The sequence below is a fragment of the Bombina bombina genome, chromosome 7 (assembly GCF_027579735.1).
Source record: "Bombina bombina isolate aBomBom1 chromosome 7, aBomBom1.pri, whole genome shotgun sequence".
NCBI classification, from domain to species: domain Eukaryota; kingdom Metazoa; phylum Chordata; class Amphibia; order Anura; family Bombinatoridae; genus Bombina; species Bombina bombina.
Window position 1 is genome coordinate 513,419,547 of NC_069505.1, and position 15,541 is coordinate 513,435,087.

Sequence of the window (15,541 nt, forward strand, 5' to 3'; positions counted from 1 at the left end):
ACACAAATCAATCCCATTTAAACCCCAAAAAATAGATAAGGATAAGGAAGGGAGATTCTTGGGAATTATGGGTCTGATGTTTGGTAGGCCTGTGACTATTGTCAATTTATATGCTCCCAATGTGAGACAGGACCGTTTTGTTTCACAGATCTCAGATAGAATTACAGTTCTTGCCAAAGGCCCTCTAATAGCAGCTGGAGATCTTAACACTCCTCTCGACCCTGTCCTAGACAGCTCTAACCCCCATGTTCGGCAGAACCAAAAAATGCTTCATTCTATTTGGAAAGATATTAGAGCCCTGCAACTACATGACACATGGCGTTACACTCACCCGCAAACTAGAGACTACACCTTTTTTTCGAACCCACAAAAAAGTTACTCAAGATTGGACTACATTCTAGTAGACCATCTTGCACTCTCATTAGTTAAACATGTAAATATCAAACATACAACATGGTCAGACCACTCTTTGGTGGAATGTGTGATGGCATGGCCTTCTGCCCCCATCAAACCCTTTACATGGCGTCTCGACAATACGCTGCTGGCTGACTCAAAAGTGATAGAATCATTCGTGGAGTTTCTAGATAACTATTTTCTTATTAATAACACACCAGATGTCAGCCCCGCGACAGTATGGGAAGCTCATAAAGCTTATATCAGAGGCGAATTTATCAAATTACAAGCATATAAACGTAAACAAACTCTTGCAGAATATGTTAAATTGGCACAAGAAGTATCTGAGGCTGATATGTCATTGAAATTACACCCTAGGGATCAGGAACTAGCTAAGATTCTACAACTTAAAAGAGAAAACCTAAATAAACACTTGCAACTCGAAACACAGAGAAGTCAATTGCACATACAACAAAAATATTATGGTGAGGGAAATAGATCGGGGAAGCTATTAGCTAGAACACTAAAGCAGCAACGCACAAACTCCTACATTCACTCGCTCAAATCACCACATAATACTGATATTGAGGACACAAAATCCATTGGGGAATCCTTCAGGAAGTTCTACCACAGACTTTATAATTTGTTCCCCAATAGGTCACCAAATAACCATCAGTCAGAGTGTGAAAAATATTTAGAAGGTATAAATCTCCCTAAACTCACAGAAGATGAATGTAGGATAATGGAAGCACAGATCTCCAGTAAGGAGATAATAGAAGCTATTAAAGAATTAAAACCGGATAAAGCCCCAGGACCAGATGGTCTCAGTAATAGGTATTATAAGGTCTTCAGGACCCAGCTCATCCCACACTTACTTACCCTTTTCAATCAAATATCTGACACTGTAGTTTTCCCTGACACAATGCTACAGGCCCATATTTCAGTACTCCCTAAACCCGGCAAAAAACCAGAGACCCCAGCTAATTTCAGGCCAATCTCCTTGTTAAATGTAGATATCAAACTATACTCCAAAATAATAGCAAATAGGATAAATAAAGTTCTCCCGAATCTAATACACCACGATCAGGTAGGCTTTGTTCCAGAGAGGGAGGCTAAAGATAATATTGGGAAAGTAATAAACCTATTGGACTACATTAAAAAATTTAAAATTCCTGCAATTTATCTATCAACTGATGCTGAAAAAGCATTTGATAGATTAGATTGGACCTTTTTATTAACAACTCTTCAAAGATTCGGCTTCCCCAAAACATTTATCTCCAAAATTTTCGCCCTATATTCTACCCCATCGGCCCAGATACGAGTCAATGGGACTCTGTCTGAACACCTCGAAATCAGGAATGGGACGAGGCAGGGCTGCCCGCTCTCCCCCATCCTCTTTATACTATCATTAGAACCATTGGCCACAAAACTACGTGAACATTCGGGAATAAAAGGTATTACTATACAAGACCAATCTTATAAATTAGCAATGTTCGCTGATGATATTCTCCTGACCATAGCTGACCCACTACTCTCTCTCCCGCACATCCAAAGTGAACTGGAGACATTTGGGGCAGTATCAAATTTCTTGATAAATATTAACAAATCGGAATTATACCCGATAAATCTCGCAGAATCAGAAATATTAGAAATTAAACATATGTTCCCCTATAAAATTCAGAGTCAAGCATTAAAATATTTGGGGATATTCTTGACACAAGATCCTATCTCCCTAAGGAAACTAAATTATGGCCGATTGTTGGGGGAATTCGAACATTTGGTATCTTCTTGGTTACCGAAAAAACACATTTCTTGGCTGGGCAGAATTGCCGCTGCCAAGATGACATTATTACCCAAAGCATTATATGTCATGCAAGCACTGCCCATATCTGGAGTGTCAGCAGACATCAACAAGCTACAAGTGATTATAGATACTTATATTTGGGATAAGAAACCCCCACGCCTAGCTAAGACTACGCTTTATAGACACAGAGTAGAGGGGGGATTGGGGGTTCCTAATTTGCACTTTTATAAATTGGCAATTGCCGCAAACAAAGTAGTAGAATGGTGCAGACAGGGGGATAACGCTTATAAGAGAAATGTCCATCTAGAATCCCAACTGTTAGGAGTCCCACACATAGGTGGGATGTGCTGGGCCCCTCAAAAACCACCTATAGAAAAAATGGAAGCTTTTCCAATAATCAAGGAAACCTGGTCCGATTGGTTAAAATTACGCAACAAACACAAACACATAACAACCACCTACTCCCCTCTAACAATACTTGACCCAAATGAGGAATTCCTACATGGCTGGTCGGGAATGAAATTAAGGGTAGATCAAGCATCAAAACTACAGGATTATATCCCTATATATCTGTTATTAGAAAAAGGAAGATTAGCACAGAGAGAAACCCTACTAACACAAGGCTACTCTTTTTTTCAGTCCTGGTTGAGATACCATCAGATACGCCATTATCTAGCTATGCACAAAAGCAAGCAAGACTTGATCAGGCCGCTCACGGTATTTGAAAACCTTTGCATCTCACACCATCGCCCTAAGGGGGTGATCTCCACAATGTATAGAATGGTCCTTAGGTCAAGCCTTCCGACCAAACCGAATTACATATCTAAATGGGAGGCTGAGATGGGCAGAAGTTTTACTTGTAAACAGTGGGATACATGGTTTCAGACAACAGCCAAATCAGCACACTCATCATCAGCACTTGAAACCAATATCAAAACCCTCACTAGGTGGTACTTAACACCGGGCAAGTTAAAACACATGTTTAAGAATGCTAGCGGCAAATGTTGGAGGGGTTGCGGGCAGGAAGGTACTATGTATCACATATGGTGGGAATGCAGAACAATACACGCATTTTGGATACAAATACATAATCAGATCTGTAAAACGATTGGTATTGATCGGACCTTGTCACCAGAAGGTGTTTTGTTTAATGCTAGTATAGAGATCACTTGTAAGATTAGGAGAAACCTTTATCAAATACAAATTAATGCAGCAAAAAGGCTCATAGCCAGAGCCTGGAAGAAAATAAATGCACCTACACTTAGCGATTGGCGTGACTTGGTGAAGCACACCTTAATACTAGAAAGGTTACATTATCTTAAAATAGGAAATTTAACTTTGTATCATGATATGTTATTTCTATGGGAGCAATATATGTATGGTTTAGAGGTGGCTGGCAATTGATATTTATTGAAAGCATGTAAGATAGTGCATAATATGTAATATATATGTATTAGAAGATGTGTTGATAGTACCCAGAACAGTAATGTGGAGTGGCCCTCACGGTGGAAAACTTGTTAGGATCTGTAGATTCTTCTAGATTTTTTAAGGTTTAATGCAATAGAAACCTAAGTTCACTGAACCTGGACTGGATTAAAATCTCATGGACTTATACCCTACACCATTCTTAGTAGTGATATAATGTGCAACCCGATGGGGTATACAATGAAAAATGAATATAAAATTATGGTAGTAGACTGGCTATCACAGTTAGGGATTCAGTGAGACATCATTGGCTATATGTAAACTTACCTTTTATGCACTGATTTAAGTTGTAATTTAATAGACTGCGACAAGCTGTTCAAGTTGTTTTGTTTTGTACATTAACAATCCTCTGGTTGTAAGATCGCTTTTTATTTTTTGTATGTTTATTATACTTGAATAAAGCTCTTTTGAAAAAAAAAAAAAAAAAAAAATTAAATATTTACAGTAAAAAAATAAAAAAAAATAAAAAAAAAATGAGACTTAAATAATGTGGAGACAATAGTGACGCCCATATTTTTTTAAAATGACGCCGCATCCGGAACGCCGACACTTTTGGCGCAAAAGAACGTAAAAAATGACGCAACTTCCGGCGACACGTATGACGCCGGAAACAGAATTTTTTTTTTTTTTTTTTTGCGCCGAAAAAGTCAGCGCCAAGAATGACGCAATAAAATTAAGCATTTTCAGCCCCCGCGAGCCTAACAGCCCACAGGGAAAAAGTCAAATTTTTAAGGTAAGAAAAAAATTGATTATTCATATGCATTATCCCAAATATGAAACTGACTGTCTGAAATAAGGAATGTTGAACATCCTGAGTCAAGGCAAATAAATGTTTGAATACATATATTTAGAACTTTATAAAAAAGTGCCCAACCATAGCTTAGAGTGTCACAGAAAATAAGATTTACTTACCCCAGGACACTCATCTACATGTTGTAGAAAGCCAAACCAGTACTGAAACGAAAATCAGCAGAGGTAATGGTATATAAATAAGAGTATATCGTCGATCTGAAAAGGGAGGTAAGAGATGAATCTCTACGACCGATAACAGAGAACCTATGAAATAGACCCCGTAGAAGGAGATCATTGAATTCAAATAGGCAATACTCTCCTCACATCCCTCTGACATTCACTACACGCTGAGAGGAAAACCGGGCTCCAACCTGCTGCGGAGCGCATATCAACGTAGAATCTAGCACAAACTTACTTCACCACCTCCATAGGAGGCAAAGTTTGTAAAACTGATTTGTGGGTGTGGTGAGGGGTGTATTTATAGGCATTTTGAGGTTTGGGAAACTTTGCCCCTCCTGGTAGGAATGTATATCCCATACGTCACTAGCTCATGGACTCTTGCTAATTACATGAAAGAAAAGGCCTTATTCTCTTCCCTAAAAAAAGGCGTTCACTGTCTCCCAGAAGATTTCAATTTTATTTACATATGGACTGTAGCTATAATAAAACTCTTTCCTCTCCACTTTCCTCTCATCCAATTTCGGAATTTAATGTTATGTAGCAGGTATCTGGGGAAAAAGAAGTTATTATTTCCATTCTCCAGGTTACTCTTATACTGAATATTAAGGGAAATATACGCATAACTCAAAATCCAACATTTTGTTTACAAGGGGGAAAAAAAAATCTATCTGGCAGAACGCTTTGTGAGTCTAAGATTTGCAGGTGAACAGTTCCTGATCTGGGTTATGTAATCACCAAATATCTTTAAAACTGTGGCCTGCATACCCATATTTATAAGTTGTGAACAGATTGGGGACATTTGGTGTAGTTTATTAGAAGTATCTGATGAAATAGTTTGTAAAAGTAAAATTGTGTCTCCCCCAAGCTTCAAAGATGGCAATTTTTTTATATTGTCTAAGAATGTTAACCTTATCTTGAAAGTTTGGGTATTGAATGAATTATCACAGTTCTTTTCCTACCCTTGTCTCTCCCCTGCTCTCTCTGATTCTATGGGCTCTTTCTACAAGGATGGGATTGTTCTGCCTCTGTATTCCTAGCTCCGTAGGTAAAACAACAGTCTTGGTATTCAGGTTATTCAGGCAGGCCTATAACTCTTATGTTATAGCGGGATGACCTGTCCTCAAGTTCATCAATTCATGATGAATTATAGTTATCATAATATATATCAGTCTAATTTTTTTGTTTAAATTTAGCTCCTTTAGTGCACTGAATATACACTTTTTATATTTTATTTTTAATAGGACATACATAATGAATAAACAGGTTACATAGGATAGATTACATAAAAGTTAATTATGCCTGTTGTGATAAAGCACTTGCAAACAAACTGTCCTCTTTTGGTCCCTTAAAATAATCTATTGTAATCACTTTTGGATTACTAGTACATAAGTATTCTTTTAAACGTAGGGATTTTAAGATAAGGGAAAGCAAAAATGTAAGATTGCTCCCCAACCACATATCCACAGGTGTGATTACATACTGGGTTGTCATAAGTGACAATTGAGCTAGGTGATCAGACTGCAATGAAAAAAGGTGTTAGCCACTTGTGGAGATTTGTAATATGTAGGCATAGGTCGATTTCCATGTAGGATAAGGCATCATGATTTCCATTCTATAAGGCATCATATGTTATGTAAAGAATCTGTTCTTATATTAACCATTAAAGAAGTATAGCCTGGGAGATATTCTGGGGATAATATGTATTGGCGGTGTGCTAATGTGCGCTATTATATAATGAGGTACATTGAGTCTATGTGGCTAATTAGTAAATCCCGCAAGTTGAATTGCAGAGTGAGTTTGTTCTGCAATGTGCAATATAAAGAAAGCACATTTGAAACTTAAATGAACATAACAGGAAATTAAAAATTAAGTAATGTTAAAAGTAAAAGAAACGTTTGAGGTCTAAGCAAACAATTTGAACATTAAATTATTAAGTTATATGATAACTTTTAAAGATTAACCCCCACTGTCCAGCTCTTTTTTATAGGCATTTGGTTGGGGTTGAGGTATAAACGTTTCCGACGTGATGATGTGTTTGTAGCACGGAATACTGGGGTGTCAACAATTCTAATGTTAGCCTCTGCTTGCAGCGCTGGAGTGATAGTGGAGGAACCGATCAGTACCTTGTGTCCAAGATAATTGGCTTTACAGAGCAGGCCTCCCGCTTGCTCATACCCGGTTGTGAAAGTCCATTCCTCTAAGTTAGCTATAACAAATATCCCAGAAGTCATTGCTAGGTTAGTCCCTGTGATTGCCCTCAAGTTAGATGATACAGGCTTCCATCTCACAGCCCCCAGTGTGCAAGGGGGTTCAAAAAACATGCAGCTCTATAATGGGAGGGGGTTGTGACAAATTCACGGCATCTTCTAATCTCCCTGTGAATACTACCTCCGAGATGATTGTATTGACCGGAGGGTCTAGGGCCTTAGTGAGATGTGTTCGGTCAGCAGTTTGTACGCTTTGCGATGAGGAAGTGATAATCCTCGGTTCCATGCTGTCGGGTTGAGCTGTGGGGTTTATGTAAGAGAGGCCTTGCCGGAGGGTTACTCTTTCACATGTAAGTACTACCATGCCAGCTGAGTGGGCAGACGGCAATCCAACTGCATCTGTGTAGTCGGTGTTTGGATCACGCGGTTCTTCCTCGTATTATACACTGTGCTGCTCAAATTCCCTTCACGCACATGCTGGGTTGGTAGTTCAGCAGCTTCTAGCACTGAACCGGGCCAGCATTTTTGCATGAATCTCAGCCATATAGCCTCTTGTCTGGCGAATCTTTCGTCTGTGGTCAGTTGCTCCATAGCTTCTGATATGTCCGCCATTTACGTAGGGCCCTCTCGGCCCAATGCCATCAAGTCGGAAGCCACTCTTTAGAGAGAGGGATTGTGATGGTCTATGGTTTCAGATGTTGAGGATGGTTAGGAGCAGCTGATGTATAGAAGATTCAGTATGTCAGGTTTTATCTGACTGCACTGTTAATGTCCTCAGTTGGTTGAATTGAGGGGTCATCATCTCTGTGATTTGTTTTGCTAAATTTTGAAAGTCAATTATTGCCAATGATGGGCTGGTTTAAATTTATTATCCAGAGAGACATCACTGTTTCTCCTAAATATATTGGTGATTAATGGAAAAATATATAAATAGCACTAAAATAAGAGTACAAGTGAAATTTTTTGTTAAAAGCAAGATTTTTTTTAACACGTGAAATATTGCACCAAACCTATACATAGAAACAACACTGATAGGTTGGTGGATTAATGGAATAAACTTCCAATTGAAGTGGTAAACACAAAGACTGTAAAGGAACTCAAAACGCCTGGGACACTTTTTTCTTAGGATAGCCTTATGGCTATCCTAAGAAAAAAGTAACATGTAATATGGGTAGATTTGATGGACGTTTATCTACCGTCAAATTCTGTTTCAATATAATTATTTAACAATATTATTAGTTTCTGACCAACTAGAATCCATAGTACACGTGACTTGCTTATTATATAGCCCCTTCTGTGCACCAATTACATTATTTAAAACTGCACATGTGATATAGAGTAATATAATATCTCTTGTGTAAACACGCTTGTATGTGTCTAGACAAACTGCAAGAGAAGACAAAAAAAGGGGAAAAAACCCCCAAGAACATCATCACTTTGTGTGTTTTTTTACCTTGAGATTTTAATATAAAATGTTTATCTGTAGTAAAACAACCTTGTGCTTTACTTTCATTTTTTATTTTGCCCCCTTTTCACATACATTTTCTAATTCTCAGGACCAGATATGCATACTGAAGACTTCTCAAGGGCAGCCCTGCTAATTTCATAACTGTCTCTAACTGACCTCAGCAGATTCATTCTAATAAAATGACTTTATCTGCAGACTAAGGCTTGGATTTGTTCCTCTAAATAAGGCAAGTGGTGTGTAAAGTTTAGCTGTTATTTTGTTAATTTGTATTGAAAATGTTTTGACTTGGCTTATGTGTTATTCTACAGCAAGACAACAAAAGTCAACAGAAATGTCTTGTAATTAAAAGGCATTTACTGTCGATTTAACACTAAATAGAAAGCATTTGGTTGGTTTATTACTTCTCCTGGCTGAGGATGAGAGTCTAAAAAGCAGATGCAGGGAAGTGATCACTTATGTCCATTCCCCTACTGGACAGGTGATCTCACTGGCGAGTACTAACTAGGTGAGCCAAGATAATGTAATCATTTTATTCACTGTATCAAAACTGTTTATCACTCACCTGAACAACAGACTAAAGTGGTTTCCATCTGCTGATGATCATACTCGTCATCATCCTCTTCATTCCTACATTTTGAATAATCTTCATGGAGATCTGTTATTTAGAAATATATATATTTAAAAAGAGAAATAATACCAGCTAACCAAAGGGAATTAATAAATATTGGGGTCAGAGAATTCTCTGGTGTACGTAGGGTTCAATATTAGTTAAATAAGGAAAAAGAGAAGGGATTCAGATGAACCCTAATCCTGCACAACCCATATGGTTCTAATTATAAAAACCACAAACAGGTTATCAATAGATGAAGGGCACAACACACCATATTACATCAATCAAATATTTATTGTTCCACTCTGATATCTGTGGAAAAACTGTTAGATGCAGATATATATATATATATATATATATATATATATATATATATATATATATATATATATATATTTATTTATATTAATTAAGATGTATTTCATAGACAGATATGAAGAATTAAGTCTGTTTCCTCCTCAACTTTCATTTTAATTAATTGTGATCACCTGAGCAGTACTTTATTATTATTATTTATGTATTAAGCGCCAACAGATTCCGCAGCGCTGTCCATGGGTACAAAGATAAAAGTACAGTACAATAAAATATAAAAGACACCAGACAAAGTTTATCAAACAAATACAGGGGGAATTGAGGGCCCTGTTCCCGTGGGAACATACAGTCTAAATGGGTAGGAGGATGAGAAACAGGAGGTGGGGACAGCAAAGGTGAGAATGATGTTAGTGTGGAGTTAGATGAGGGCAGCTCATGATAAGGGGAGTTACTAATTTGGTGATAGGCTTCCCTGAACAAGAAGGTCTTTAGGGAGCGTTTAAAGGAGGAAAGGTTAGGGGACAGTCCGATAGCTCGAGGAAGTGTGTTCCAGATGGTTGGTGCCGCACGAGAGAAGCCCTGTAGTCTAGAATGGGAAGAGGTGATGGTAGAAGATGTAAGGAGCAGGTCATTGTTGGATCCTAGGGGGCGGGCTGGAGTATATTTGTTGATGAGTGAGGACAGGTAGGGGGGCTGCATTGGTAAGGGCTTTGTAGGTCAGGGTGAGAATTTTGAATTAAATTCTGCTGTGAATGGGGAGCCAGTGAAGGGACTCGCAGAGAGGTGCAGCAGATACAGAGCGTCGGGAGAGATGGATTAGCCTAGCAGAGGCATTTAGGATGGATTGAAGGGGAGAGAGGTGGGAGAGAGGGAGGCCAGTTAGTAAGTTACTACAGTAGTCAAGTCGGGAAATGACCAGGGAGTGGATTAGCTGTTTAGTAGTTTCCGCACTCAGAAACTGACGAATTTTGGAGATATTTCTTAGGTGGTTGCGACAGGATGAAGAGAGCAATTGGATGTGGGGTATGAAGGACAGATTGGAGTCAAGTGTAACTCCTAGGCTGTGGACTTGGGGTGATGCAGAGATAGTGGTGTCACCAAGAGTGATTGAGAAGTTAGAAACCGGGGTAGAATTAGAGGGGGGGGGGGGGAGAAGAAGGAGAGCTCAGTCTTGGTCATGTTGATTTTTAGGTGGTGAGAGGCCATCCAAGAAGAAATGCCAGATAAGCAGACACTAATGTGAGAAAGGACAGAAGGAGGGAGTGCAGCGCTGGATAGGTAGATCTGAGTATCATTAGCATACAAATGTAATACATACAAATTACTGATTGACTGGGCATTTTATAGCAAATATAAAATGCTTTAATTTGTTAGAGCATGACATATTAGCATTGGTTAATTGGCAATGTTATGTGTTAAACCCCTGAGTACTGCTCAGGTGATTTTTATGAAAGCACAGGTGAAATAGCTGATGGCAGAGCAGGTTAGTAACCACGGTTACTAATCAGGTGTTAATTTTATTTGTGCAGTAGTTCAGAGATCCTAAAAATCTGTCCGGTTGGTGTGCCCTGAGGACTGCAGTTGAAAGAAACACTAGTTTAGGGGTCAGGGAGTCTTAGGGCTCATAGACTCTTAAAGTAACAGGGGTCAGGTAGTCATAAATTAATAGGGTATAGAAGGAAAAGTCTTAAATGGGCAGGGAAGATAGTCTTAAAAGGGACAGGGGATGGGAAGGGAGGGTCAGGTTGTCTTAAAGGGGTGTGGGGTTAAGAGGTTCAGGTAAACTTAAAGGGGCAGGCAGTTTTGAATGGGCAGAAGTTAGGCCAGTAAATAGTGTTTTGAGCATACTTTTAGCATGTATTCACTTCTAGGGTCACATACATGTCACCTTCTATCAGTACAATAAGTGCATTGTATTTTTTGAGAAAAACTTGAGACTTCAGACACGCCCAAGAAAAACCCTGTTCAGTCAAATCTGCTTGTTTTATGGAACACTATATTGTAAAGTACGTATCTCTCAGTCACATGGAGAAATGTAGGGTTACGCCCAACTCAATGCAAAATTTGCCTTTCCAAACAGTTTTGGCTTTTAAATTTTTAGGTTGGTCCCTAGATTTTGTCCCAAACAAAATCTAACAAATTTGTCTTAAAGTGACGGTAAACACTCATTATTGGGGACATCATAACTCACATCCATATACATAAACGTTAAAACGCTATGGCCTAGATTTGGAGTTTTGTCGGTAACGACCCGCGTAGCTAACGCCGGCTTTTTTCTGGCCGCACCATAAAAATAACTCTGGTATTGAGAGTCCACAAAAAGGCTGCGTTAGGCTCCAAAAAAGGAGCGTAGAGCATTTTTAACGCAGCTTCAACTCTCGATACCAGAGTTGCTTACGCAAGCGGCCAGCCTCAAAAACGTGCTCGTGCACGATTCCCCCATAGGAAACAATGGGGCTGTTTGTGCTGAAAAAAAACCTAACACCTGCAAAAAAGCCGCGTTCAGCTCCTAACGCAGCCCATTGTATCCTATGGGGAAACACTTCCTACGTCTGCACCTAACACCCTAACATGTACCCCGAGTCTAAACACCCCTAACCTTACACTTATTAACCCCTAATCTGCCGCCCCCGCTATCGCTGACCCCTGCATGTTATTTTTAACCCCTAATCTGCCGCTCCGTAAACCGCCGCTACTTACATTATCCTTATGTACCCCTAATCTGCTGCCCCTAACACTGCCGACCCCTATATTATATTTATTAACCCCTAATCTGCCCCCCACAACGTCGCCTCCACCTGCCTACACTTATTAACCCCTAATCTGCCGACCGGACCGCACCGCTATTATAATAAAGTTATTAACCCCTAATCCGCCTCACTAACCCTATAATAAATAGTATTAACCCCTAATCTGCCCTCCCTAACATCGCCGACACCTAACTTCAAACATTAACCCCTAATCTGCCGACCGGAGCTCACCGCTATTCTAATAAATGTATTAACCCCTAAAGCTAAGTCTAACCCTAACACTAACACCCCCCTAAGTTAAATATAATTTTATTCTAACGAAATAAATTAACTCTTATTAAATAAATTATTCCTATTTAAAGCTAAATACTTACCTGTAAAATAAATCCTAATATAGCTACAATATAAATTATAATTACATTGTAGCTATTTTAGGATTAATATTTATTTTACAGGCAACTTTGTAATTATTTTAACCAGGTACAATAGCTATTAAATAGTTAAGAACTATTTAATAGTTACCTAGTTAAAATAATAACAAAATTACCTGTAAAATAAATCCTAACCTAAGTTACAATTAAACCTAACACTATACTATCATTAAATTAATTAAATAAAATACCTACAATTACCTACAATTAAACCTAACACTACACTATCAATAAATAAATTAAATACAATTCCTACAAATAACTACAATGAAATAAACTATCTAAAGTACAAAAAATAAAAAAGAACTAAGTTACAAAAAATAAAAAAATATTTACAAACATAAGAAAAATATTACAACAATTTTAAAATAATTACACCTACTCTAAGCCCCCTAATAAAATAACAAAGACCCCCAAAATAACAAAATGCCCTACCCTTTTCTAAATTACTACATTTCAAAGCTCTTTTACCTTACCAGCCCTGAACAGGGCCCTTTGCGGGGCATGCCCCCAGAAATTCAGCTCTTTTGCCTGTAAAAAAAAACATACAATACCCCCCCCCAACATTACAACCCACCACCCACATACCCCTAATCTAACCCAAACCCCCCTTAAATAAACCTAACACTAAGCCCCTGAAGATCTTCCTACCTTGTCTTCACCCTACCAGGTTCACCGATCCGTCCTGAAGAGCTCCTCCGATGTCCTGATCCAAGCCCAAGCGGGGGGCTGAAGAGGTCCATGATCCGGCTGAAGTCTTCATCCAAGCGGGAGCTGAAGAGGTCCATGATCCGGATGAAGTCTTCATCCAAGCGGGATCTGAAGAGGTCCATGATCCGGATGAAGTCTTCTATCAACGGCATCTTCAATCTTCTTTCTTCCGGATCCATCTTGCAGACCTCCGACGCGGAACATCCTCTTCTCCCGACGCCTACTAGCCGAATGACGGTTCCTTTAAGGGACGTCATCCAAGATGGCGTCCCTCGAATTCCGATTGGCTGATAGGATTCTATCAGCCAATCGGAATTAAGGTAGGAATATTCTGAATCAAGTTCAATCCGATTGGCTGATTCGATCAGCCAATCAGATTGAGCTTGCATTCTATTGGCTGTTCCGATCAGCCAATAGAATGCGAGCTCAATCTGATTGGCTGATTGGATCAGCCAATCGGATTGATCTTGATTCTGATTGGCTGATTCCATCAGCCAATCAGAATATTCCTACCTTAATTCCGATTGGCTGATACAATCCTATCAGCCAATCGGAATTCGAGGGACGCCATCTTGGATGACGTCCCTTAAAGGAACCGTCATTCGGCTAGTAGGCGTCGGGAGAAGAGGATGTTCCGCGTCGGAGGTCTGCAAGTTGGATCCGGAAGAAAGAAGATTGAAGATGCCGTTGATAGAAGACTTCATCCGGATCATGGACCTCTTCAGCTCCCGCTTGGATGAAGACTTCATCCGGATCATGGACCTCTTCAGCTCCCGCTTGGATGAAGACTTCAGCCGGATCATGGACCTCTTCAGCCCCCCGCTTGGGCTTGGATCAGGACATCGGAGGAGCTCTTCAGGACGGATCGGTGAACCTGGTAGGGTGAAGACAAGGTAGGAAGATCTTCAGGGGCTTAGTGTTAGGTTTATTTAAGGGGGGTTTGGGTTAGATTAGGGGTATGTGGGTGGTGGGTTGTAATGTTGGGGGGGGGGTATTGTATGTTTTTTTTTACAGGCAAAAGAGCTGAATTTCTTGGGGCATGCCCCGCAAAGGGCCCTGTTCAGGGCTGGTAAGGTAAAAGAGCTTTGAAATGTAGTAATTTAGAATAGGGTAGGGCATTTTGTTATTTTGGGGGTCTTTGTTATTTTATTAGGGGGCTTAGAGTAGGTGTAATTATTTTAAAATTGTTGTAATATTTTTCTTATGTTTGTAAATATTTTTTTATTTTTTGTAACTTAGTTCTTTTTTATTTTTTGTACTTTAGATAGTTTATTTCATTGTAGTTATTTGTAGGAATTGTATTTAATTTATTTATTGATAGTGTAGTGTTAGGTTTAATTGTAGGTAATTGTAGGTATTTTATTTAATTAATTTAATGATAGTATAGTGTTAGGTTTAATTGTAACTTAGGTTAGGATTTATTTTACAGGTAATTTTGTACTTATTTTAACTAGGTAACTATTAAATAGTTCTTAACTATTTAATAGCTATTGTACCTGGTTAAAATAATTACAAAGTTGCCTGTAAAATAAATATTAATCCTAAAATAGCTACAATGTAATTATAATTTATATTGTAGCTATATTAGGATTTATTTTACAGGTAAGTATTTAGCTTTAAATAGGAATAATTTATTTAATAAGAGTTAATTAATTTCGTTAGATTAAAATTATATTTAACTTAGGGGGGTGTTAGTGTTAGGGTTAGACTTAGCTTTAGGGGTTAATACATTTATTAGAATAGCGGTGAGCTCCGGTCGGCAGATTAGGGGTTAATAATTGAAGTTAGGTGTCGGCGATGTTAGGGAGGGCAGATTAGGGGTTAATACTATTTATTATAGGGTTAGTGAGGCGGATTAGGGGTTAATAACTTTATTATAGTAGCGCTCAGGTCCGCTCGGCAGATTAGGGGTTAATAAGTGTAGGCAGGTGGAGGCGACGTTGAGGGGGGCAGATTAGGGGTTAATAAATATAATATAGGGGTCGGCGGTGTTAGGGGCAGCAGATTAGGGGTACATAGCTATAATGTAGGTGGCGGCGCTTTGCGGTCGGCAGATTAGGGGTTAATTATTGTAGGTAGCTGGCGGCGACGTTGTGGGGGGCAGATTAGGGGTTAATAAATATAATACAGGGGTCGGCGGTGTTAGGGGCAGCAGATTAGGGGTACATAAGGATAATTTAAGTAGCAGCGCTTTGCGGTCGGCAGATTAGGGGTTAATTATTGTAGGTAGTTGGCGGCGACGTTGTGTGGGGCAGATTAGGGGTTAATAAATATAATACAGGGGTCGGCGGTGTTAGGGGCAGCAGATTAGGGGTACATAAGTATAACGTAGGTGGCGGTCGGCAGATTAGGGGTTAAAAAAATTTAATCGAGTGGCGGCGATGTGGGGGGGCCTCAG

At 39.1% G+C, this 15,541-nt stretch overlaps 1 protein-coding gene across 1 annotated transcript in view; it reads right to left on the bottom strand.

The window, feature by feature from the left end:
• Nucleotides 1–15,541, bottom strand: part of LOC128666929 (oocyte zinc finger protein XlCOF8.4) — a 249,673-nt gene that overhangs the window by 67,744 nt on the left and 166,388 nt on the right. The window contains exon 8 of the mRNA XM_053721749.1: nucleotides 8,892–8,984. Within this exon, the coding sequence (XP_053577724.1) occupies nucleotides 8,892–8,984 (93 nt within the window). The remainder of the gene's footprint in view (nucleotides 1–8,891; nucleotides 8,985–15,541) is intronic.